Source organism: Trypanosoma grayi (genome assembly GCF_000691245.1).
Source record: "Trypanosoma grayi strain ANR4 Tgr_1625_V1, whole genome shotgun sequence".
In the NCBI taxonomy this organism is placed as follows: domain Eukaryota; phylum Euglenozoa; class Kinetoplastea; order Trypanosomatida; family Trypanosomatidae; genus Trypanosoma; species Trypanosoma grayi.
Genome location: NW_008827243.1, coordinates 1,038 through 2,601, shown reverse-complemented (window position 1 = coordinate 2,601; position 1,564 = coordinate 1,038). Strand labels below are relative to the sequence as shown.

Below are 1,564 nucleotides of genomic sequence, written 5' to 3'. Positions count from 1 at the left end.
GAAGCGGCACGGCGCGGCAGTGGCTTCGCGGCGCGACCGGTGGTGACATTCCCACGGCCGCCCGCGTCGTCGCTGCAGGCCGCCATGAAAGCGATGGGGGCCCTCTGCAGCAGCGATGGCAACAGGAACAGCAAGGGCGCGGCCTCCGCTTCACGGGGCCGTGGTGGTGGGCCGCGTTCGGCGAGCGACGAAGGCAGTTCGCATGCTCTGCAGCTACTGCAGTGCCTCATGCAGGACAGCTGCAGCTGCGCCACACTGTTTGAGGTTGCGGTTGGTGTGTATGAGGGCGTGCAGAAGCTCGCTGTGCGTTGGCGTCGATCAGAGGCGGAGGTCCGCCGCCACAACAAACGGCTGCGCGAGTTGGAGACGGCCGCCGCGACGGCGCAGCAGCAGCAGGAGGAATTGCAGCGGCTGCGGCGACTCAACAGTCTGCTGCACTGCCGCGCGGAGGAGAAGGAAGATTGCGTGCGGAACTTGAAGGAGCGATTGGCCTCTGCACGATCTAGCGTGGCTGAGCTCAAGCAGAAGCTGGTGGACCAGCAACAGCGCCACCAGGAGCAACAAAAGCAGCAGGAGAAGCCGGCTGCAGTTGGAGCAGTCTCCTCGTTGCGGCGTCGCAGTAAGAAGACGGCTGCATTAGTGCAGGAGACGGCACGCGCCGACAAGGCGGAGGCGGCGCTGCGAGTGGTGCTGCAGGAGCTGCACGACGCGAGGGAGGAGTTGCGCCAGGGCAAGTGCCTTCTTGAACGCCTGTTGAGAAGCGGGCAGGACAATTTGCCTCCCACCCACGCTGCACAGCAGCAATGCGTGTTGCCGACGGAGTTTATACGCCTGGAGACGCCACCAAGGGCGGCGTCTCTGGAGATTGATGCGTTGATCATTGGGTCGCCCGAGCCGCGATCACCACAGGAGCCGCAGGCGTTGTTATCCTCCGCAGCGCTGGTGCCTCAGCAGCACGAGGGGGCGAGTACGGCGGAGGCGGATGCAAAGTGGGAAACGACGCCAGCCGCAAGGGAGGTCGCTCGGAGCGGCGTGGAGGTCGGCACCTCAGCGGCCACCGCTGCCGCAACGAACAGCGTGAGGCCGCAGCCAGGGAAGAGTTCGAGGTGGGAGGCGGCGATGTTGGCTGAGGACGGCGTGGACCCGTGGGGGGATTGGTGAGCGCAGCCGCGGGTGGCGACACGCAGCAGGAATTGTGCGGCGCTGCCTGTTTCTGTGTGCGTGGGTATGTGTGTTGGTTGGCTCCGCGCCGTCTGGCACCCGCGGCAGGGGGGGGGAGGGCACGGCGGAGGATCGTTCTTCCCATGTTTTTTTTTTCTTTCTTTGCTACTTCTCTTTAGTGTGTTGTTGCTTCATCCTGTCTTCCTTTTCTTCCGTGCGTTGTTGCGGTTGGGGTCTGCTGGGGCTATCGTGTGGGTGGTTGCGGCCGGGCGTGTGGGGCGGAGGCGCACAATGACGCGTGCGCCTTCGCGCCGTATCGTCTGAGTGAGAAGAAGTCAGCGGGGAGTTTGTCCTTGTCTTTTCTATCGGAGGTGGCAGATACATACGTAATATATATATATAT

The 1,564-nt window shown here is 63.5% G+C and overlaps 1 protein-coding gene across 1 annotated transcript; it reads left to right on the top strand.

The window, feature by feature from the left end:
* Positions 1-93: 93 nt before the first annotated feature.
* On the top strand, positions 94-1,161 carry DQ04_16251010 (hypothetical protein; the record flags this gene model as incomplete). Its single annotated transcript, XM_009317441.1, has 1 exon — positions 94-1,161. One exon carries the CDS (start codon positions 94-96, stop codon positions 1,159-1,161), a length of 1,068 nt encoding a protein of 355 aa, XP_009315716.1.
* Positions 1,162-1,564: the final 403 nt, after the last annotated feature.